This window comes from Muscardinus avellanarius, assembly GCF_963383645.1.
Source record: "Muscardinus avellanarius genome assembly, chromosome: 5".
NCBI lineage: Eukaryota > Metazoa > Chordata > Mammalia > Rodentia > Gliridae > Muscardinus > Muscardinus avellanarius.
In genome coordinates, this window is record NC_137790.1 from 3,216,201 (window position 1) to 3,238,587 (window position 22,387).

At 57.8% G+C, this 22,387-nt stretch overlaps 1 protein-coding gene across 1 annotated transcript in view; it reads right to left on the reverse strand.

The window, feature by feature from the left end:
- The window catches only part of PDE9A (phosphodiesterase 9A), a gene marked incomplete at both ends in the record, with an annotated part of 123,719 nt that extends 101,961 nt beyond the window's left edge, over positions 1–21,758 (reverse strand). The window contains one exon of the mRNA XM_080696059.1: positions 21,690–21,758. Within this exon, the coding sequence (XP_080552185.1) occupies positions 21,690–21,758 (69 nt within the window). The remainder of the gene's footprint in view (positions 1–21,689) is intronic.
- Positions 21,759–22,387: the final 629 nt, after the last annotated feature.

Genomic DNA, 22,387 nt, shown 5'->3' on the forward strand with positions numbered 1-22,387 from the left:
TGGGTGCCGGGGAGACATGACTACATGTCAGGAGCTCCAATTCAGGCTGGGGGTGTGGCTCAGTGGTAGAGCGCTTGTCTGGCATGTGTGAGGCCTTGGGTTCAATCCCCAGCACCACCGCCAGCAGAATCAAAGGAGTCCTGTTCCGTCTTTGCTCCTTTCAGAGTTTTGGAGGTGTTCATTTAAGGTGCTAGCCCCTTACATGTAGTACTTTAAATTTACGTAAGTATTCACTATGTGGAAGCTTTTTAAAAGAAGTCTTCTGAGGAGCTGCTTTTAATTTTCATCGTCTGCTTTTTTATGTCTTGCCTCTTCCTTTTCCAAGGCGGCTGCTCAAGGAGCCGGGGACGACGTCTGCCCTGAGCTGGGCCTCCCGGCTCCTGCCCTGGCTTCCTCCCGGGGGAGGCAGCGCAGAGACGGGCATTGAAACTGGGGGTCGGGGGAGGCGCGGGAGGCACGAACGAGGAAGCCTGGCACTGTGTCTTAGATCTGAGCTGCAGATACACAAGCGACTTCTCATTGTCGGCCCGTTCACCCTGGCCATTTCGGTTTCTGTTCAGTGCAGATGCGGTTGGCACTGGCTGCCAGGAATCAGTCTCTTCTGGGCAACTGGGAGCCGGGGCAGAGGGGCTGGTGATCACAGAGCAGAGGCAGCCCAGCCCTGGGCCTCCACAGGCCGTGGAGCACATACCCCGGCAGGGAGCACAGACCCCTCTCCTCTCCAGTCCAATGTAATCACTTTCTTGCTGCGTCTGTTGGATTCTGGTCTGGATTGGCACAGAGTCAGCGCCCACCAGGAACTGTGGGTTTCTTAAACAGGCGTTTGTGGTTCTACTTTATAAGATGCCCCAAATCCTGGACAAATAGGATAATCGATTGGCAATTAAGGTTTGGGTAGTGGCAGGCGGGAGGAAAAGAAAATCAAGACCCAGCCCCACCCGAGAGTGTGCTGGGAACGTGCCCTGCAGAGCCAGCTGCCACTCCTCCTGCAGGGCCGGGCCACCAGGACGGTGCCGCTCCCTCTAGTCACTGGACACATGTGAGTTACCTCTTGGAGTCTTTAGAAACACTCCTGTCGGTAAGCCACGCATGTGGTAAAACGCAGTTAAGTGCACTGTCTTGCGGTTGCTGCCGGTCCTGACTGTGAATTTTGTTTTATTCGATTGCCTTAGCAGCAGTTTTCACGAAACCCCCTTGATCCTGGAGTGACGGAATCTCCAGCAAAATTCTCATTCTAATCCTTTTAGAGTCTTTCCCCCAAGTGACTGGAAGTGGCCAGTATTGAGGATGTGTGCCAGGTGTGCGGGGCCAGGACGTGGAGTGTCTGGCGGATGGGGGAGAGGGCTTTCTCCTTTGCCTCACACAGCCCTGCTTGAGGTGGGAGAGGAGTGGGTTCTGCCCGAGGGCGGCGGTGGCCAGAGCTGGGCGCCCTGCCCTGCTGCGCTGGCTTCCTGTCTTGCTGGATTCCAGCTAGATTCCCAGTGACCACTGCCCGCCGCCCTTGGGGATCTTAGCTTTCCACACTAGCCCTTCGTCATGTTTTTATTTACTCATGTAACTTGATGGCGCTGGTTAACATAAATGTCAAACTGATATTAGAAATCTCCTACCCAAGCACACACGTGTAATCCCAGTACTTGAGAGACTGAGACAGGAGGATCGAGGTTCGTAACCAGCCTCAGCTACTTAGTGAGGCACTCCACAACTTAGTGAGACCCTGTTTCGAAATAAAGAATAAAAAATAGGGCTGGGGGATAGCTCAGAGGTAGAATGCCCCTGGGTTCCATCCACAGTTCTGAAAAAAAAAAAAAAAGAAAAAAGAAAAAAGAAAAAAATAGAAATAAAAATAGAAACCTCCTATTCAACCAAAATAAGGTGTCCTGCTTTCGAAAAACCAGCCGCCCTGGCTCTAAAAGACGGAAGGCACGTTACTGAAGGGATAATCTAGTTGGCAACAGGGCAAAAGTGGCAAATAGTCTCCTGGTGAAGCCCGGCGCCCTTCCGAGCCGGGGAGGGTTAGACAAACTGCCATCCAGAACCTCAGAGCACCCATCAGGGAGCAGATGGAGTGAGCTGTCGGCGCCCACCCTGAGGGTGAGCAGCAGGACCGTGCTGAGCGGCAAGCCGCTCCAAAGGGTACACACGAACCGTCCACGGACACAGTGCTCCCCTAAGGACAGAAGGACAGACAGAGGACAGACAGGGGTCAGACGGGCGTGGGTGGGGTGGGGTAGCGGTGGTTAGAAAAAGGATGCAGAGTACCAAATGCTGTGATGTAATGTGGAGGGAAAATAATCAGTATACAAATTGTGTAAGAGAAAGACACACACACACACACGCACACACACACGCACGCATACACACGCACACACACACGCACACACACACAGCAGTTTCCTCTGGGTGATGGGATAACGGATTATTTTATTTTCTTCCTGATGTCATTCTGCATTTTTTTCAAATTTTCTACAATGAGTACATGGGGCCTTTACAACCAAAAAAGAAGTTCTGCGGCCTGGAGCCGAGGTTACCGACAGGACACAGGACCAGCTTACGAGCGGGCTGCCGCATTTACATAGGTTTTTTTCTCATGAGAAAATAAAAGGTCTTTACCGTTTTCTATTAGGAAAAAATACTCTTTGGCATGAAGCCAAGCACACTAGAAAATTAAACGACAGTTAGCCAGAGGACAGAAATCAGAATTTAAATAGCATATAGCAAGGGGGGAGAGAGCGAGAGCATGCGTGTGTGTGTGTGTGTGTGTGTGTGTGCGCGTGCGTGCGTGCGTGCGTGCGTGTGTGTGTGTGTGTGTGCTGGGGGAAGGGGAACTGGTAGAGGAAGACACCAAGAGAAGATCAGGAAAGGGGGAAGTGGCAGAGGGGCCTGGGGTGGAGGGACAAGAACCCTGAGCAGAGGAGGTGGCGGCTCCTGCTGGGGAGGCAGGAAGGGGAGTGTCGTCAGAACATGGGGCTTGAGGACCCGCGTGCCGGTGATCTCAGGCTCAGACAGAAGGGCGAGAGGAGAGAGCTGCTCCTACCCAGCTTTTCTCCCCAGAGTCCCACTGAATCCCACCTCAAAGCCTCCGCCCTGAACCCAGACCTCCCTCCTCAAGGCCTGGGACTGCAGAATGCTCAAGAATTTCTAAAGCGGTGGCCCTTTGAGGCACCTTGAGCCACACACCAGATTCTGAGTGGATCTGAGGGCTCCCAAGGGGCACAGAGAGCCCGGGCGTGGGCCGGATGTGGTGGCACACACCTGCACTTCCAGGACTTGGGAAGCCGAGACAGGAGGATTGCAGGTTTGAGGCCAGCCTCGGTGATTTAGTGAGACTTTCACCAACCTACTGAGACTCTGTTTCCAAATAAAAAATAAAAACGGCAGGGGTGTAGCTCAGAGGTAGAATGCCCCGGGTTCCAGCCCCGGTACCAAAGGTCCCACTCTGTCCAGACCAGCAGGGGGACATGCCTGCTGCAACCGGGACGGGCACCCTGGTTGGCCAGCGTGGCCCTGGGTCAGGGCCTGGATTCCTGTCCTCATGCCTGTGAGTGTGGCTTGATCCAGACACCACGGGCTCTCTCTCAGGTCGGCCCACTGGGTACCCCGAGGCTGCCCCGCCACCATCCCGACACAATCCTACCTCTCAGCGAGTCATGGGGCGCCCTGCCTAGGCACTCAGGCCTGCAGTGTCTGCAGAACAGCGCAGGCAGGACCCGCCACACACAGCCACCATGACACCATGATGCCGAGGGACTCCCATTCCAAACATGGTGCTCGTATGAGAGTGAGCCTGTCCTATTTATTAATCCTCTATCGGGTGCTGTAAGTGTGACTTTATAGAGTAAGTGGATATCTGTAAACATGTTGCTTACCTGTTCAGATATTCTTTACATATTAGGACTTTATGAACAATTTTGTAAGAAAAAAATGGGTCAATTAAATTAGTGCAAACTGCTGCGCTAAACATTAAGACAGGAGCCGGGCGTGGTGGTGCACGCTTGCAATCCCAGCATTTGGGAGGCTGAGACAGGAGGACTGAGGTTGGCAGTCAGCCTCAGCTACTCAGTGAGGCCCTTTGCAACTCAGTGAGACGCTGTTTCAAAATAAAGAATTAAAAAAAATAGGGCTGGGGTGTAGCTGGAGGTAGAATGCCCCTGGGTTCCATCCCCAATACCACAAAACAAAACAAAAAATTTAGGATGGGAGCTGGTGCTGGCCAGCAAGGATGGTCAGCAGCAGAGTGACCTCTGAGATGGACTCTTGGTGGGCTGTTCCAACTGAGCATGTGCAGAGCTGGCCAGAGCTTGTGGCGCGCTGGCTGGTCGGCCCTGGAGTTGAGTTGAGCACTGCTCTGGGCATGTATGGCCGAGAGGCAGGCCAAGAGGAACTGGGGGCGCGAGCTCAGTTCCAGCCCCTGCTCTTACCAGTCTGACCCGGGGCAGCTCCGGTCCTTCATCGGTGCTGTGAGCTCACCCTAGCGCCCAGGGGCCGCTGGAAGGACCGGCCCCGCCCTGTAGGGGCTGGCACGGATCAGGCGCTCAGCTGAGCGGCAGCAAATCGTGTGTCCTCTTCCTCCTGCTCATCCCTCCAGCGCCCACCTGCCCAACCTGCAGCCTGGACGCGCCTGCGTTTCCAGCTGTTTGCTAAGTGTGGGCTAAATGCTCAGCGTGGAGTGCAGCGGGGAAAGCCCCGGTGAACAACTACCCTCTGACCCCCTGCACTGATCGTCAGCGACACCCGACTGTGAGGGCCCCCAGGGGGCCCCTCGATCACATATGGATTAGCTAATAAGACCAACCGCACAGGATGAACAGAACCAGAGCACAGCAGGTTAGACCATCAGTGTGACCTTGCTGTGTGAGCATCAGTGTTCTCTTCTTTAAGAACGGCAGGGAGGCTTTGGAAGGCAAGGTCCAGATGCAGGACCGGGGTGAGTTCCCGTTCATCTCTACGGGCCCTGGGGCCATCTGTCAAGGATGCCCAAGAAACGCTGGGCTGAGGGTCCTTCAGGGAGCGGCTGGTAAGAGCCAACTTTGTGTCCCACGGTTTTATGTCACATAATAAAGCCGACATTGCCACAGGTACCATTGGCGACAGTGAATGGGGCCGAGCTCGCCCTTGCGCCAGAGCCACAGCCTTGGTGTCCTGAGGGACTCAGGACCTCGGTGTCATCGTCATCCTCAGAGATGAGGACTCAGAGACAGGAGGACTCACCTGGCCTGGGCACCATCCCCATACTCACATGCTTTGAGCCCAAGCCGCTTAGAATAATCAGCACTCGCCCCACAGTGCTCCCAGAGAGACGATGGGACCCCACGGCAGGCTGAGCTGCGGGCTGGGTGGACTCAGCTCCCTCCCTTTCCTAGGATGGACTGTGCCTTTTCTGTTCACCTGGTCTAGGATTACTGATATCTCTAACTGCACACTTGGAGTGAATATTGATTTAGCTTCTCTCCCTCCCCCAAGGAAATAAACCAATTCTAGTTCCTTTTAGTTTGCCTATGATAGACTGTGATTCATTTTTAATAGATTTTATAAGCTATTAAGCTCTTACATAAGCTTCTGTGGGCTTCTGTCAGGCTTTGCCTGCCCTCAAAGCAACCATGGTATTTCAGTTGGGCTCTTGGATCGCACAGCTGTGGCCCCAAAGTGAGGACCAACGGGACATGCCCTTAGAACGGTCAAACTCTAACCCAGTGATGAGCTCAAAAATTCCCATTTTGGGAGGGGTTAAAGGTGAATTTCCATTCAATACCTGAGAACTTCAAATATTTAATATAAAAAGCAAGCTTAAAAGACAGCATGTCCCAAATTTCACATGCTATTTTTTCTTTTTACCCCCCAAATAAACACATGTTCACCAGAGAAAATACTGCAGTCTCTCTATCCATCCATCCCTCTATCCATCCATCCCTCTATCCATCCATCTGTATATGTCTCAATTCACCTCCAACTGTAAATCATACATGTACACTTACTTAAGCATGCTGTTCACCACTTCTGTCTCTTGTTTTTAGGATACTGAGCATTAATGTCACATTCAGAACGGGTTACCGTTAACCACCAGGCAATCATGCTTTTTTTGTTTGCTAAAATAAAATCTGCGTTAAGCCTGGCTTCCCTTTCCAACTTAAAATATCTTTATTTCTTCTTGTCATTGTGTTTGAAAAAGAATATAAAATAACAACAGAAAGCTCCACTGTTACCATGTGCCAGACTCATTACATTATCTTAAAACCCAGCAACAACCCTGGCATTAGGCGCACGCTCAGACGCTACAGAGGCTGGCATGGTGTGGGGCGCCCGGTCCCCACCGCCTCGCCCCACGTCACCACGCCCACCTCTGGCTCCCGCTCTTCCTCGACCTGCTGGGGTGAGTTTCAAGCTTGCTCCAGATAGCGTATTACTCTATCTATAGCTCAGTGTGGCTCTCCAAAACATAAGGATTCCGTCTTCCTGTTTAAGATAAATATGGTGTGAACGGGACACGAGAAGAAAGTGAGCCACAATCCCTCATCCTTTATCAGATTGTCCTGTGTACTTATATAGCTATCCCTGTCTACACGCACGCGCACACACACACACATGTGCACACATGCACACACACGTGCACACATGCACACACACGTGCACACATGCACACACACGCACACACACCTTTAGGGCATGCTTTAAGGATTGAAGATGATATGTGCTCTTCAGTGTATTAGCAGCAAGAAAAGAAAAGAAAGGGGATAAAAGAGCCTTAGGAGACACCAAGCAAGTGTAGCCTGAGCCCCGCAGGACCCTGGCTTGTGCCTGTGCATGTGTGCGTGTGGGGGGTGGGGTCCTTGTTCCTTTTCTTACCACGTTTTTGTTGATGCATACATTTTCTCTGATCCCCAAAGACCCCATAAAGGTGGATGTAGATACTTCCTTTTTTGCAGATAGTAAGGCTCAGAGAGTCAGGGTGAATTTCCATTCAATTAAGTTAATGTTTCCAGGGCAGCACAGCAGGGTGGGAAGGAACAGCAAGGGGCCACGTGTCCAACAGAGGGCCGATGGTCAGCGCCCAGTGAAGAGTGGTGGCTTGCTCTGATAAATTCCACGAGATGATGAAGACCATGGCCAGGTTAACATACTGGGAGGAGCTCGTGCCCTAAGCCTCCTAACCTCGTGGAAGAGGCCCCCGGCCCCGTCTTCACTGCCCTTGGAGAGGGTGTGTGGTCACAAATATGGAAGAGAGATGCTCTAGTGCACTGGGCGCGTCCGCTTCCTGTTACTGCAACACCTGCTGAGGATAATGGATGGACACAGGGAAGACTGATGTGGGCTCACAGTCTTGAGTTTTCAATTGGCCCTGTTGCTTCTGGACCTATGGGGAGACAGTGCATGATGGTGGGAGTATGTGGTGGAGGAAGCTGAGCACCTCACGGCCAAGATGTGAAAAGAACAAAGAAAGAGTCCTAGCACCTCCCGCTGGGCTCCACGTCTTAAAAGTCCTACAACCTCCCAGGGACGCCATGGGTTGGCAACCAAGCCTTTAACCCCTGGGCCTTCTGGGATATTTATCCAAACCACAGCACACATCAAGCCAGATGGGGGAAGAGGCTTGAACTGGGATTAAAGGCTGGAGCTAGGCTCCTTCTCTAACAATCTGCATAGCCCTAGGCACGTCTCTGGCACCTCCGAGTCTCACTTTTCTCATGTCCAAGGTGGGGGTGATACTAGCTCTCCCTACTTGATTCCCGGGCTGGGGTCCCCACCAGGTCCCACGGGGCAGGCTTGGCCCTGGGGAGGCAGATTCATGCCATGAATGGAGCCTGAAACCAGACTCAGGGCCATCCTCTTCCCTCTAAAGCCTCTGCAATCCAGTGGCACATGGAACCTCTACACATACTCAGGAAGATACTGAGTAGAGAAAGCTCTACAGGAAAGTCAGCGGACAGATACTGTCCCCATACGACTGGTGTGGAGCCTGAGGCTCAAGGACACACATAGCACGTGGTGCTGTGAGGCTCCAGGCCCTGCATGCCCAGCCGGGTGTAGGGCTGACGCTCCGGAGGCCACTGGGGCCTCCCAAGACCATGTTTGCTATGTAGTTTCTCTCACATCACACAGAAGTCTCCACAAATATCCCGGGGAAGGATCTGAGAGGCGTGTTTGCCTAAGATGGATCACAACTTGAACCCGGTTACTCCCCAGTGCAGACCAAGCATCCTGCGGGGCCAGGGTCCTGCGGTTACGTGAGGCTGGAACACAGAGTGTGCGGAGGCTTGCAGATGCACAAGCTGAGGTAAGAACGCAGTTCCCAGTCACACCACGCAGGGCGGGGTGACCGAGCGGTGCTCCCCCTCAGAGACAGCCCAGCCCTGATCCTAGACCCGGTCAGTAGTCCCTTGATGGCGAAGCCTCTGAAGACCTGATCAAATTGAAGATTCTGAAATGAGATCGCCTGGATCATCGCGGTGAGATCGCCTGGATCATCGCGGTGAGATCGCCTGGATCATCGCGGTGAGATCGCCTGGATCATCGCGGTGAGATCGCCTGGATCATCGCGGTGAGATCGCCTGGATCATCGCGGTGAGCCCTGGCTGCAGTACAAGAGCCCTGGTGTGAGGGGGCAGGAGAGACTTGACTCTCGGGGGAGAGGGTGACATGGAGATGGAGCACAGAGATGGGAAGGCGCTGGCCCTGAAGGATGGAGGGACGGAGGGATGGGCTACCAGCCACACGACTCCGGCAGCCACAGGAGCTAAGAGGCAGGGGAGGGTCCTCCGGGGGCCGCTGCAGGGTGCACAGACCAGCCCAGGCCTGGGGACTGGTTTTTCTTTCTGATTTTTCTTTCTTTTCTCTTTATTTTATGGTACTGGTCCCAACCATTGGTGATAGGAGCTGCTGAGAACTAACCCAAGCTGACTCCACTCTAGGAAGCTGAGAATCTCTCCTGCCGGCAATGGGCGTCCCTGAGGCCAGGCGAGGCTTGGAGTTCAGCAGGGACGCAGGAAGACGCTGGCGGGCACAGGCTACCCAGCCAGCCCTTCCCGGTGAGAACAGCTGTGGGCCTGGGTGGGGGGCAAGGTTGCGGGGAGGTGGGTGGAAGGTTCTGGAGCCCGTGGGGCGCTCCTCCCCTGGGTAATGGGGCGCATGTAGCTACTCAGGCTGCGTGAGCGCCCTCCGGCTCTCCCTGGGCCACCGCACTGCACCGTGGACTCTCAGGGCCCATCCCCGCGTCTGCGTGGTCGGGCCCGCTGCAGGAGCCCATTTGTCACGGTGGCCCATTCATCATGCTGTCACTTCTCTGGGCGGCCCTGTTTCTGTTTTTCTCACTCCTGGCGTCTAAGGCGGGACTCCGCTGTTATAAATAATGGATCACAGGGGATCGAAAATGCAAAGTGTAAGGAACCAAAAGAATAAGAAATGTGCGGAGACACAGCTGTGTTCAGAGGCCCGGCCCGTGGGGCGTTTCGAGGTTTCTTGGTGGCAGTCAGCTTAACTTCTTGACATGGGCCTCCTGCCCCTCCTTGGGCCTCACCCTGCTCTTCTGCTTAACTTAAAGCCCTTCTGGGCTCCAGGGCCTGGGGGATGGGGAAGGGCAGAGGAGGAGGTGCTGGGGGATCTGGCTGCAGCCCCCTGGGGGCCACTGCTCAGCTTACAGCCCCACATGCTGGGCTTCAGGGCAGCACGGGGAAAGGTGGAGCTGAGCAGGGGGGACGAAGTTGAGAGCCCAGCCTGGGGGACGGGAGGGCAGACAAGGGAAGAAACTTCTGCAGACTCAGAGTGCTCTGACATCTTGGTTTAAAATGTCTTCCACAGACTCATCTGTTGAAGGCATGGCCCCAGCCTGCAGCTGCCTCTGGGAGGGGGTGGGACCTCAGGAGGCGGGACCTGGCGGGAGGAGTTAGGTCACTTGGGGTGCCCTAGAAGGGGAGAGTGGCCCCTAGCGTCTTCCTCTCCCTTGTTTCCAGCTGACACGTGTCAGCAGCTCTTCTCCACCATGTGCCCTCTCCACCGTGGCTCTGCCTAAGCACAGGCCCAAAGCAGCAGGGCCGAGGGACCATGGGCTGAAAGTTCTGGAACTGTGAGCCAAAGCCTACGTTCCCTTCTCATCAGTGAGAGAGGCTCGGGCCTTCTGCCGCAGTGACTGAAAGCCGACTGTAACAGTAAATAAACGTTATGGAGTCCGTCGTCCTCACTTTCCAATGGGAATGAAGTGCGTGGGGGATCCCTCTGGAGCTGCACAGGGGAGGGGCCATTCATTTGGCGAGCCTTGGTGCAGGAGAGTGTCCTGCACGCTCCCCTTGAGAGGTAGGGCTGCAGGGGGCCTGGCACATGGCTGGTGATCAGAGAGTTGAACTAGCCGAGGTAGCCACTGGAGTGGGCCCCAGCACAATATGGCTGTGTCCGTAGAAGAGGAAGACAGGACACAGGACACCTGGGCCCCTAAGCAAGCCCATGGCCACCTCCTTGGAGTCTCAGAAGGTGGGTTTCTACAGAAACCCGTCGGCGGCCCCCTCATTCCTCACCCTGGATGGGAGTGCTTAGAAACACAGCGGTCCACACTGTGCACTGGGGCCCTCGTGGGCAGGGAGAAATGCCAGCCACCCTCCCCACTTCCCCCCTGGAAGACAGAACCTGGGGGCTCTGACTCCTCACAGGGCCCATGCGCCTCCCCTCAGCCTCAGGGGAAGTGGGGCTCTGGCAGCATCAGACAGCTCATGGCACTGAGGTGGGTGTCAATATGAGTATCCTGTGGGTGCTGAAACAAGTCAGCACAACTCGAGAGGGTAAGGCCAGAGAGGATTTTCCTCTCTCCCTTTTGGGGGTTGGACAATGGAAGCCCAGGCCTGGAGGGGGCAGACTAGTTCTGAAGGCTTGAGGGGATTATGTTTCCTTCCTCTACCCCAGTTTCTTGCAGCTGTGGGCACCCCCTGGCTTGTAGACACCCCTGTCCACTCTCAGCCTCCCCTGCCCATGGCCCCTTCCTCTGCCGTGTCTCCTGTTTTCTGTGCCCCATGGCCCTCTTCTTGGGCCACCAGACACATGGCACGAAGGGCCACCCAGATCAGGATGGCCTTGTCCGGCAATGATTGCATCAGCAAAGCCCTCCTTCCAAGGAGGTCACACTCGCAGGGCCAGAGGCCAGGACGTGCACACCTTTTGGGGTAATACAGCTCAACCCATGGTAATGGAGAATATTACACTAAGTGAGCTTTTCCAGGCACAGAGAGCGAAGAGCCATATGCTTTTCCTCATACGTGGAAGCGAGGGAGCAATCAGGAGACAAGAGGCTCCAGGTAAGTGAGGAGGGACCCCAGTGGGCCATGGAGGGGCCGCGGGAGGGAAGAACGGATAAAGGAAGCACTCCCGTCGGCGTTATAGACACACGTGAAACTGTGAGCGCCAGTCTCAGCATCAGTACAGGGAAGGGGAGAGCGGGGAGGGGCGGGGGCTCACCAAGGGCTGTGTGCGCGCACGTCCCTCACGCTCTGGACTTCAGTATGGTGCGAGACCACACTGCACCAATAAAAGCACAATTTAAAAATAGATAGACATAGCTGGGCATGACGCTTGAAGGTCAAACTGCCCTGGGTTCAGCCCTCAGTACCAACAACAAGGGGATGGAGTGCTCATGGTGGTTTTTCTGCTCTTATAAAAGGAGATGGGAGAGCCGGGCGTGGTGGCGCACGCTCATAATCCCAGCGCTTGGGAGGCTGAGACAGGAGGATCGCACAGGTTCGAAGCCAGCCTCAGCAACTTAGTGAGACCCTGTTTCCAAATAAAATATAAAAAAATAGGGCTGGGAGTATAGCCCAGAGGTAGAAAGCCTCTGGGTCCCACCTCCAGTACCCCCCCACACACACACAAGGAGATGGGAGACGGCCTCTCTCGCGCTCCCCACGTGAAGGTTGCTGGCTACCGACCAGGAAGGGAGCCCTCTCAGAACCAAACCAGCAGCACCTCATCTCCTACCTATCTGCGTCATCTTGAAACTGCACAGAGCAGTGAGCAGGTCTCCCTGCCAGGGCGCAGCTGCCTATGGTGCCCGTGGCTGGGACGTGCTCGGCTCCTTGGCTTGGCGGAGGCTGTGCGGGCAGGTTCTGCTCATGCCGCCATGCTCCTGGGATAGTGTTGCCTGTGACGGGCTATGGCCTGCAGGGCACATGTCCCTGGGTCGAGCTGAGAACGGCACAGAGTCACACTGATGTACAAGCTCACGGCGTGGGCATCCGGGTCACTGTGTGTCTGGGCAGTGCGCCCCACTGTGCTAAGCATGAAGAATTCTTTCGGCACTCCCTAGGTTTAGTTGGTGCCTGGGGCTGGTGGCGTTTCTTCCAGAAAGCGATCCAGGCACACAGTGGGCATGTGGGATCCTGGTGTCTGGACCCTCCTAGCTGCAGGTGTTCCCTTGGCTCCCTGACACATCGGAGGACACGCAAGGGCCTCATCGCCAGAGGAGGAAGAAGCCGAGGCTGAGTCTGGAGGCCCAGGGCCCAGCAGGGGCAGGAGACTCAGGGTGGCTGCATGGGCCACCATGACCCTGTGAGCTGGGCAAGTCGAAGAAGCCAAGCCCTGGCGTGAACGAGCTGGCAGACAGGCCCTGAGCACAGAGACAGGCAGCGCAGGAGAAATGACTGGGCTGCCTGTCTCGGGCCCTGGAGAAGCCTCGGCGGGGCACTGGGGGCACTAACTGGAAAAGCCAGGGTGCGGGGCCTGGCCCGCTTCACCCCACCCCACCGGGGCGGCAGGCGGGCAGGGGGCTGCCACGCCCATGAACACCAGGCCCAAGGCCTCCCGCCCACCACAGGAGTCGCTGAAATGGGGCAGCAGGCAGAGGGGCCGCCCTTTGGGCATGGGAGAGTAGTGGGGAGGTCCAGCCTCCCCTGGGAGTGGAAGGCCCCCTCCAGCCCCGCCTACCTCCACCCGGCACGCCAACAGCTTGCTGTGTGTGAGCAGCGTGTGGTGTGAGGTGTGTGTCTGTGTGCTACACGTGTGCTGTGTGTAAGGGAGGTGTGTGCTGATGTGTCTGTTGCATATGTGATGTGTGCATGTGTGATGGAGGCGTGTGTGGTGCGTGTTGATGTGGCTGTGTGTGGTAGGGGCTATGAGTGTGTGATGTGTGGTGTGTGATGCCGTGTGTGGTGTGATGAGACGTGACGTGTGTGGTATGTGTGAGGTGTGAGGTGTACATGGTGTGTGCTGATGTGACTGTGGTGTACAAGGTGGGAGCTGTGGTAGTGTGTGTGTGTGTGTGTGTGTGTGTGTGAGAGAGAGAGAGAGCACATATCCGATCACAGGGCCAGCCTCTGTTCACAGGCTGTGCCGGCCGTCCGCCCTGCCCTGCCCTGTGGAGCACACCATGGCTCCCAGGTCCGCTGCCTGTGCCGCCCCAGCGTGTCCTCTCTGGACCCCCGCTCCCTGGAACGGTCTGCTCTGCCTATGCCAGGGCACACGCCCCGCCTCTGCCTCCCGGCCTCCCACAAGTCTCGGCCTCTCCACGCCACGCGGGTGGGGTCAGGCCAGGCGGGGCCCTGGGCTCTCAGGCACAGCTTCTGGTGCTTGGACACGCTCCGACCTCTGACTTTCCTGCTGTCAAGGTTCAAGGCCTGTGCAGGAAGCCTAAGTCTTTAAGCACCGCCCAACTCTGAACCCCCGCCCACATGGACCCTACAGGACAGGACCCCAGGAACGCAGCTGAGGGGCCGCGCCCGTCCTCTGCTCGCCGCCCCCGGCACCGCGGCGGAGTCAGCTCAGCGCGGGCTGTCATGGCAAATGTAAGTTCCAGGTAGAGAGATTACCGGAGATCACTCAGTGAGAATGTCAAATGTGCGGCCTCTTTTCCTGTTATTTGTAAGGCTGTAAAAGTAAAAAAAAAAATCCTGCAAAGGCAGAAGCCGTGAAGAGAGCGGCAGCCTGAATCATCAGACCCACGATCCCGCCTGCTTACAAAATCCACAGACACGGCGTGCGACTGGCAGCCGCGGGGCCACAGCGCCCGGACACTGCCAAACCTGCTGAGTCCCACGGCCTGGGAACAGACAGCTTGTCCGTGTGGCCCCCTTCTCCGCTGACCCGGCGGGCCTGGCTGCAGTCTCTGCTGTGCTCTTGGTGGCTAGGACTGTGTCTGGAAGCCCCGCAGAGGGCTGGGCAGCTCCCCAAGGCCGCGTGTGGGGAGCCGGGGCTTGAGGGAAGGCTTGGCAGGCGGCCAAGTGGCAGAGAAAGCCGAGCACAGGGCGGGGAACGGACCCTTTCTAAACCCAACGGTGTCCACAGCCAGGTGGGTTTCACCTGCAAATTATTATTATTCAGCGCTGCGCCAACGCCTTGCCCTGTGGCAGTGGGCAGCGACCCGAAGCCCCTGATGCAGCTGGCAGGTGCCACGCCTGCCTGGGGCAGGGGACACACCGCGCCGCCACCGCGTCCCGCTCCACGCGTCTGCGGAGCCGGATCCCCGCAGTCCTTCAGCACCGTCTCTCCAAGACAGTCGGAGGAGGAAGAGAAGACGTTTGTGAGGAGGACGAATGTAGAGCGGCTTTGGAGCTGACCTGGGAGGCAGGCATTCCTAAGCCGGGGCACCTGGAGGGGCCGGGCTGGCCCCGCATCCCGGAGAGGCCCTGGACAGGCGGCCATGCTAGGGGGGACGGAGGGAGGCGGGATCACCTGATCCTGGAGGATGGGGTCTCTCCCAGCCAGGCGCAGGGCTGGGTTGCCTTAACCCCATGGCATGGATAGACAGAGGCTAAGTGCTAGCGATTAGCAAGCGCTAGCCCCGGGTGTATGAACAGATTTAATCTCTCCACTGTCTGTGCTAGCTCGCTCCTTCCTTCCCCTTCACGAGGGAGGAAGCCGAGGGGACCTGGAGTGAAGCACAGAGGGGACGTGTCCAGCGAAGGCTGCTGGGCGCAAAGGCGGAGGCACCTGCCGAGTCTCTGCTTGAACGGTGACATGGTGGTGCCGGCGGACGGGTGGCTACCTCTGAGAAGCGCCTGCCCCCTGGACTACCAGTTCCTCCCTGTGCCGCAGGACACACCTCGCACACCGCCCTACACACCACTCCCCCTCACACACTGCACAGCCATGCCTCAGAGTCAGAGGGGGCCTTGGGACACAAGGAGCTTCTCAGGAGACATGTTATAAACCCACTGCACTGGGCTGGCCCCATGCCAATCGAGAAAACCAGGATGGAAATGTCATTACAAATGACATTACGAAATGTCAGCAGATCCACCAATTCGCCCATTTTGAGTGGATGAGCACAATGTGGTCCATCAACACAGTGAAATAGTACTCGGCCTTAAAAAAGGAAACACATGGTGGTACACGCTTGTAATCCCCGCGCATGGGAGGCTGAGACAGGAGGATTGGCAGGCTCAAAGCCAGCCTCGTTGCCTGTTTCCATATAAAATATAAAATAGGTCTGGGAGTTGGGAGTGTAGCCCGGAGGTAGAAGGGTTCCATCCCCAGTACCACCAAAAAAAGGAAACAAATCCAAACACCTGGCGCTGCATGGACTGACCTTGAGGACATTATGCTGAGTAAAATCAGCCAGCCATGAAGGCAGACACTGAGTCCTCGTAGATGAGGGACCCGAAGTAGTCACGTTCATGGAGACCAGGCAGAAGGGGAGGGGGTTGGTGTCTAAGGGGGCAGAGATTCAATTTGAGAAGATTTGAGAGTTTTGGGGTTAGATGGTGGCGATGGTTGTACAATATATGAATGTACTCGGTGTCCCTGAATATGCACTTAAAAATGGGTGCGGTAGTTGATTTTGTATTAAATAAAATTTACCACAACTTTTAAAGAAGTAAATTAGAGAAAATAAAGCTAAAAGAACAAAACACTCTGGTTCTTCCTTTGTTTCTAGACTGAATTTCCACGGTATTAAGAGGTTCTGTTTGGGGCAAAGGCTCCCATTATGTGACCCAGGGCTTTGGGGCATGGGGCAGTGTGGACGTGTGTCGGGGCCAGGGGCCAGGCAGATGGCCTTTCCTTCCGATTCACAGTGGAGTCCGGAGAGAAGGCACCTGCCATGGCTTCTTCCAGGGCCTCTGAGTGTCGGGTCTGGGTGTGAGGAGGACCAGGTGCCATGCTGCCAGGCTGTGGGCAAGGGGGTGCCAAGCCTCCTCAAGTGCCCGTGCTGCCTGACGCTTGACCCATGTGATGTTCCGTCATCTGCACAGTCATTCCACGGGGACGTCACCACCGCCCACTTTCCCCAGGAGAAAGTGACTTCCCACCTCCTGCTGGCAAGAAACTAAACCAGACATGGCAGCCCGTCCTAGCACCAGCCCTCCTCCACTCTGACAGCCAAGAGCAGAGCTCCCCTCAGTGCAGTAGAGAGGCCCTGCGCCTGCCAGAGGGGTCCCCAGGCCATCAGCAGTCACCTCTGCTGGCATCAGGTGCTGCCCATATCTTCAACATCACTTCCCAGGCCTCTGGCCCGAGAGGTCCTCAGACCATATCCATGCGTGCAGGAAGTATTCTGTGCTAGCTGTGATAAAATACCCGAAAAAAAAAAAAAAAACAACAACAACTAAATGCAAGAAATGTGTATTTCGACTCATGGTTTCAAAGGTCAGTACAAGGTTGGCTGGCTCCATTGCTCTAGGCCTGAGATGAAACAGAACATCATGGCAGACGGGTGTGGCAGAGGAGAGCTGCTCTACTCATAGTGGACAGGAAGGACAGGAAGGAGAGAGAGAGAAGGAGCGCAGGTGGGGTGGGGACAAGTTACACTTCCCAAGGCCAAGCTTCAGAAGAGCCACTCCCTCTAACCAGGCCCCACCCCTGCAGTTCCCACCGTCTCCCAGAAGTCCATTCAGCTACGCGTCCATCCATGGAAGAGCCCACTGACATGGCCCAAGCCCTCCTGATCATTCACTCCCAAGCCCTGCCATTGAGCACCGCTGTCCCAGGGACCAAGCCTTCAACACTTGGGCATTTGAGGATAATTCCAGGTCCAAACTGTAACAGGGGCTGAGTTCTCTGACTTCTCCGTGTCCCTGGGCTAGGATGAGGAGAGTACGCCTCCTGGGGTCCTTTCTCAGACAGTGGCTCAGATGCTTGGCACCTGCTGGCTTGTTGAGAAAGAGACTGAAAGCCCAGTGGTTCTTGCTGGCTTCATAGCAAGAACCCAGCTCTGACCCAGGCAGAGACAGAGGGGTTGTTCTGGGCGGACATCAGGCTACATCCAAATGCCCCTGCTCCCACACCGCCAAAGAGTGCGGGTGGCCCCTCCTCCAGTGCCCCTCCACTCAGTGCGCTCGGGTTGCCACGCCCCTATCTGTTTAAGATCCTGTTATAAACATGTCATGAGAAGACAAACAGACTGTGCTGGAACCAGGGAGGATGACCAAGAGGAGCCGCCGTCCACCCAGCCACGATGAGGGAGGGGATGCAGTGCCTGAGCCTCAAGGATGAACTGGGTCGGCCGACCGAGGGCGCAGCCCAGCGCAGGTGGCAGAGATCCCAGCACGGGAAGCCACATGCACGGCTGAGCAGGCACACGTGCCCCAAAGCAGAGGGCGCTTACCATTGGGCTCTGCCCAGGATGGACACACGCATCCCAGGACAGGGGGCAGCACCCACACACCAGGGCACACTCAAGGCCCTGCTGTGCTGACCACATGAGCAAAGCCAGGCACACTTCCAACAGCAGCAGGTGGGGTACCCAGCACAGGTAGTGCCTGCTTGCAAGGCCTGCTTGTCTTTGTCACAGGCCAGAAATAAAGGCAGGGCATTCCGACAGGCCCTGGGCAGGGCAGGAGGCTCCAGAGAAAAGGCAGAAACCCCGGGTGGAGACCTGAGACCAACCCTGCAGTGCACACAGAAGCCAGGGACTCAAGTGCAGGGGACCTGTGCCAAAGAGGGACACTTGGGGAGAAGATGGTGGGCCAGGAGCCAGCAGGCCCACAAAGGTCAAGGCTGGGTAAGCAGCAACAGGACCAGGCTTGGTTAGGAACTGCCAAGAGCCTGGCCAGGGCTGGGCAGCACTGAGCCCCGGGGATGGGGAGCCCCGGAAGCCAGCCAGGATGAGCAGGGACAGTCCTCAGGGACACACAGCTGAAGCTGCTCTGCCCTCTGGCTTTTGTCCCCTGCTCCCTGCTGTAGGACAGGGACAGCCTGGCCAAGCTCAAGTGGCTGTTTACAAACTAAACCTGGGTTCCAGTTGCAGAGCGGAAACCAGGCAGCTCAGAGGGGTTGGGTGGGGGCACAGAGCAGACGGTGCAGAGGGAGCTGTCAGACCCAGGCAAGAGGGCTCCGACGGAGGTCCAGCTGCTCAGTCTTGCCCAGGTGTGGCCTCTCCACAAAGCCCAGCCCACAGCCTACCACCCATTCAGAAGGCGGACAACCCAAGCCCAGGCGAGTCACCAGGCAGAAGACCCTCAAGCCCCTGGCGCAGAGCACCTCGGCCCCCTTGTCCTTGGGTGCATCTGCTGAGCACAACCTTGCTCTGCAGGTGTGAGAAAAGAACAGGCTGACCAGGGGCCCAGGCCAGGAAAAAATGGGAAATACAAGCCCTCTAGGCAAAGATGCAGGGCTTTGGCTTGGACAGCGAAAGATACAGCCCCAGCCGGCATCTCAGCTCCTTCCTCCTTCAACAGCCCACCCCCAGCAGGGGCTGGGAGGGGGCCTCACCTGATCCCTATTCAGTGCAGCTGGCAAGCTGTGTAGTGGTCAACAGGGACAGGTGTGTGGAGGTGATGCTGGACAGGTGAGGTCGCCCCCTGGCCACAGTGCAGCCTCTAGCCCTGGATGCACTGATGGCTTGCGGTCTGCAGAAAGGGCTCCTTCCCCACCAAGGAGGGGAACCGATCCATCGGCTCCCGCACGAGTGGTGCTGTGGGCTCTGCCCACCTCTGGCCCTGCGGTGTCCCTCTGAGACATCTCTGTGCTCTCCTGGGACCACACCTGTGGCCTTGCTCAGGCCTGAGGGTCCCATCTAAGGTGGCGATGACCACGCCTGGTGCATGCCACGGTCTCGAAGGACCCCAGCGCTCAACACAGATGCTCGAGGAACACACGCGGCTCATGGATTAGGTGTCTGGCCTCATCCCATTTAATCCTCACGGCAGCAGGTCCACCATGATCCCCGTTTAAGGGCTGAGGAAAGAAGCCGGGCGTGGTGGCGCACGCTTTAATCCCAGTACTTGAGAGGCTGAGACCGGAGGTTCGAAGCCAGCCTCAGCGACCTGTGAGGCTCTCAGCAACTTAGTGAGACCCTGTTTCCAAATAAAATATATATTTAAAAAATAGTTCTGGGAGTGTAGTCCGGCGGTAGTCTCCAGGTTTCATCCCCAGCACCACAGCACCACGAGGGAAAAAAAAAATAGAGTTAAGGAAAGAGAGGCACCGAGGTGAAGCTACCAACCAAAGTATAAAGAAAGAGCTGAGGAGACCCGAGTTCATCTGACCCCAAAGCACACGCTCTCTCGCCTCCCAGGCTCAAGAGGACACACCGGCTTGGCCCCGTGGGTCTCCTCTGCACAGCCTGGGTGGAGAACAGAGATCCCCAAACTCCCATGGCCGGTCCAGCAGGTGATGTGACACCTGTGTGCGTCTAGAATTCTCTTCACGTATTCAAGGCACTGAAGGAGCCGCCACCTGGCCATGCTGGTTTCCCGGGCCTGGGAAGGCCAGCGCAGTCACCCTTACACTAAGACCCCGGGGACGCGCCTCCGCCAGACAGCTTCAGACCCTCTACCTTAAGCTTTGTGAAGCGGCGATGTGAATGGCATCGCCTTCCCTCTCTGCACCCTCTGCGGAAGCTGGAAGTGTCACAAGGGGCAGAGCTAAGGGAGATGCAGCCACGGGTGTGCCCGCCACCAGCCCGGGTGACCACAGTGGCAGGAAGCAAGGACACCTCATCTCCCCCCAGGGACCCCCACCCGTGCCCTCCCCTAGGAAGCAGCGCTGTTTCTTCCATGACTTTCGATGGAGAGGAGACGGAATGGATGAAAGAGAGAGGAAAAGATTGCATGCCGGGAACTTTCAGATGTACGCAGCGCCTACATGTATGCAAGCAAGGGGATCACAGCCAACAGGCATGGCGGGACGTGCCCTCAGCAGAGGTGCTGCAGGGCGTGGGGTCTGCCAGGCGGTGAGAGGGTCCACTCCCAGCACCCGACGGTGCCAAAGACAAAGAGCAAGGGAGGAGAGGAGGGACAAGAACGGCGACCCACTGATCGAGGTGGCCGGGCCCAGGCACGGCAGGCGTGCACAGCCCACGGCCAGCCTCCTCCCAGAGTGGGTGAAGGGACGCTTACGGAGCAGAGTCAGAGCGTCAACACTGGCCGACTTCCACAGGGTCCAGGCCCTCTGTTTACAGACTCTCCCTGACTTTTTACAGGCTCTACAGTGGGGCACTGGGTCCTCCATAGACAGGGATGCCCACCTGGAAGCCACAGCACTCGCTGTCCATCCCAGAGATGGGGCTGGTGCTCAACCTCCTCCCCGCCCAGCCCCCGACCTTCCTGACCTTCTGGCCTAGTGCTCTGCCGTCCCCCTCCCCCAGGGCGGTCCTGGGGGTCACCCACCTCTCCTGTGCCAACCTGGGAAACCTCCCTTGCCGCCAGCGCTGCCAGCCCGCTAGCCCCAGGCTCACCTCTGCCCCTCCGGACTTCCAAGAACTTCCTGGGAACCTCTGGGGAGTTCTTAGGAAGGACCTGCCACTGCTGACTGGGTGCTAATACCTCATCTCACCTCTTGGCAAGACAGAAGAGGCGGGTCTTTAATAAGTTCTCCTCTGGTGAGGTGGAGAGGAGGTACGTGCATGTGTGTACACGGCGTGTGCATGCACAAGCATCTGGGTCTTGTGCACACATATCTGTGTGCATGGCCTTGGGTGTATGCCTTCAGATATGAAAATATGTGTGTGTGTGTGTGTGTGTGTGTGTGTGTGTGTGTGTGTGTGTGTGTAGCAGGTTAACACTCGGGAGAGGGAGAAGGGGGCTGTTCCCTCCCAATGCAACGGCAGGTGTTCAGTCCTGGAGTCAGGGGTCCCGGGGGTGGTGGTGCATCTGCCCTGACCCACGGTCCACACTGAAGAAATGAGACCGCCACCTGTCCTGGCCGGCCACCTGTCCAGGAGGGTGCCCAGGAGCTGATCCATCAGAGCGTCCACAGCAGAAAGAGGGCTACACTTCCCATTTCCCTAGGGCCAAGCCTGCCATGGGGCCGGGGCGCCTAGTTGGCTTCGCTGCTCCACCGAGGGCACATCTGAGAGCTGCCAGCCCCACCCGCGTCGGGCATGGCCCCCGGGCTTCCAGAGACAGAAGGGGAGCGCGGCCCTGCTCTGCTGAGCCGTCCAGCTCAGGGCTCAGAGCCATTTCCTTTCCCGGGGCCCCGAGGGGGCCGAGCTCCCCCACCGCCAGCCCTGCCTTTGTCCCCGGCTTCCAATCGCAGGCGGAGGTCCGGGCGCACTCCAGGCCAGGGAGGGCGGAGGGGAGGCGCAGACAAAGGGGGTCAGTGGGGGCCCCGCCGCTCCGTGACCCGGTGGCTCGGACCGCGGGCACGGAGGGCTCGTCTGTCCAGGGCGGGCGGACCGAGCCGCCCACCGCCCGCGGGCCCGGGGCTGCCGGGGCTGCCCGCTCCGCTGCCCGCCGCACCTGCCGGCCGCGGGGGGGGCGCGGACGCCGGGAGAGCGCGGCGCCCCCGAGACGCCACCCGCGCCGCGCAGCGCCCGCCCCAGCCCACCTGCCCGCGGCCGCTACCTTCTGAATGCGTCCATCGATGTCCAGGTAGATGGCCTTGGGCCGGTAGCTGGACGAGCCGGACCCCATCCTGCGCCGGCCGCCGCGCCTGGACTTTTACTGTACTTTCCGCCGCGGCCGCGCCGGGAGGCGGAGGGGGAGGGGCGGCCTCCGCGCCCCGCAGCCTCGCCGCACCGCCCTCGGCCCGCCCCCCGCGCCGGCCTCCCTCCGCCGGCCTCCCCGCCGCCGCTCGCCCCGCCCCCCGCCCCGCCCCGCCTCCTCCCTACTCACCTTTCCGCGCCCCCTCCTTCTCGCCCCTCCCGCCTGTCTCCTCTCCCCCTCCCCTGTCCCCTCCCGCCCTCCCCCTCCCCTTCTCCCCGCCCTCCCCCTCCCCTTCTCCCCGCCCTCCCCCTCCCCTTCTCCCCGCCCTCCCCCTCCCCTTTCCCCTCCCGCCCCCTCTCTTCCTCCCTCTCCTCCTCCGAGGTCGCCCTTCTCCCCTGCCCCTCCTCGTCACCGCCCCCCCCCTCGAAGGCACCCCTTCCCTTTGGTTCAGCCTGTCTCCGAGCGTCCTTTGAGCAGATGTCCACTGCCCCCCTCGGCTTGGGCGCTGGCCGCCTCCCCGGGGCTCGGTGGGTGGGTCATCAGCGGTTGCTGTGACTGTCACCCAAACCAGCCCCCTCGGCCCTGGGAAAATCTCCCAGCCCCTCCTGGCAGGCTTG